The sequence below is a fragment of the Belonocnema kinseyi genome, chromosome 1 (genome assembly GCF_010883055.1).
Source record: "Belonocnema kinseyi isolate 2016_QV_RU_SX_M_011 chromosome 1, B_treatae_v1, whole genome shotgun sequence".
NCBI classification, from domain to species: Eukaryota; Metazoa; Arthropoda; class Insecta; order Hymenoptera; family Cynipidae; genus Belonocnema; species Belonocnema kinseyi.
In genome coordinates, this window is record NC_046657.1 from 111,068,781 (window position 1) to 111,070,378 (window position 1,598).

The 1,598-nt window shown below is 28.1% G+C and overlaps 1 protein-coding gene across 1 annotated transcript in view; it reads left to right on the top strand.

The window, feature by feature from the left end:
• LOC117182845 (facilitated trehalose transporter Tret1-like) overlaps positions 1 to 1,598 on the top strand; it is a 46,098-nt gene that overhangs the window by 34,925 nt on the left and 9,575 nt on the right. The window contains exon 6 of the mRNA XM_033375959.1: positions 163 to 412. Coding sequence (XP_033231850.1) covers positions 163 to 412 — 250 coding nt within the window. The remainder of the gene's footprint in view (positions 1 to 162; positions 413 to 1,598) is intronic.

The window sequence follows — 1,598 nt, forward strand, 5'->3', positions numbered from 1 at the left end:
TGTTTAAACAATAAATGATGAGCATATTCTCGAGAACATTTGCTGAACATAAATTCTTGGTCATTTAAGAACTCTAACCAGAGCTTAAATCTAACATCTGCTCTTGAACGTAAACTTCAAGTTTGAGGGTATCATTTCTTTTGACACCCGTTTCTTTGGAAGGTTTTACAGATTGGAAGAACCTGGAAAAGTGGCTGCGGGACTCGAAGCACAATTTACGACGATTATGAAGGAAAATGAGATAAGATTGAGTGATCAACGGAGAAGTAAACATGGAGGTTTTTCTACAAAATTAAGGGCTTTTCTAAAACCGACAGGGTGGAAACCTATGTTCATTCTATTCATGTTCTTCCTTTTTCAACAATTCTCGGGAATTTATATCACTCTTTTCTACGCGGTCAACTGGTTTGATGTAAGTTAAAAATTGAAAAAAAATGGTTAGTAATTAAATTTTTTTTGATCTACGGTTGGTTATATAAAAAAAATATAAAGGAGCTCGCAGTCCGACTGATAAATAACCGGACATCTTATAATATCATTATCTACCATTTCCGAATAGAGAGTATACAATTGCAGAAGAGTTACGTGTTTATGTCTATTTATGGATTCAAATGAGGACTGTCAGTTTGCTAATGACGGGAAGTAGAAGTTCCTGAAACAAAAGAAAATGCTTATTTAAATGAACTTCTCAATGATTGCAATTTTTAAATTTTTGAAATTACTAAATTTGAGTGTGCATCTGTTTCTAAATTCTGAATTCATTTGATTCTTTTTAAATTATTCGAATTTCCTTACATTTTTGTGAATCTCTTAAATTATTTTGAATTCCCTTGGATTGTTGTGAATTCATTTGAAAAATGCACGTTAAATTCTTTGAATTCTCTTTAATTACTTTGTATTCTTCGTTTTCCTGGACACGTGAATCCTCAATTCCTTTGAATTCTTATGAATGCAATTGAAGTCTATATATCCTTGAATTCTTTTCAATTCTTTGAACTTTTTTGAATTACTTAATCAATCTTTTATATTATTTTGATTTTTTAATGACCTTTGGTTTATTTTTAATTTATTTGAATTCTGTTTAATTCTTTTGAGTTACCTGAATAACTGTTTTGAATTTCATAAGCTTTTTTGAATAACTTAAAAAGTCTTTCATTATTTTGTGATTTTTTTATTTTCTTGAATTCTTATGAATGCAATTGAAGTATATTTTTATCCCTTTTAATTGTTTGGCGATGTTTGAATTTCTTTGAATTACTTGTACTTGAATGAAATTCCTGAATCCTTTCAGCCCCTTGAATTGTCTGAATTCTTTTGAATTCCATGAACTTTTTTGAATCACTTAAAAAGTCTTTTGTTTCACTTTGATTTTTAAAATTGATTTTTGAATTATTTTTAATTGATTTGAATTCTGTTGAATTCTCTACATTTCTTCATATTCCTTTGAATTTTCTGAACTCTTTTTGAAGTTTCTGAATTCTTTTGAGTTTCCTGAATAACTGTTTTGAATTTATTAAACTCTTTTGAATAAAATAAAAAGTCTTTTTCATTATTTTGTGATCTTTGAATTATTTAAGAATCATTTGTTTCATATACAT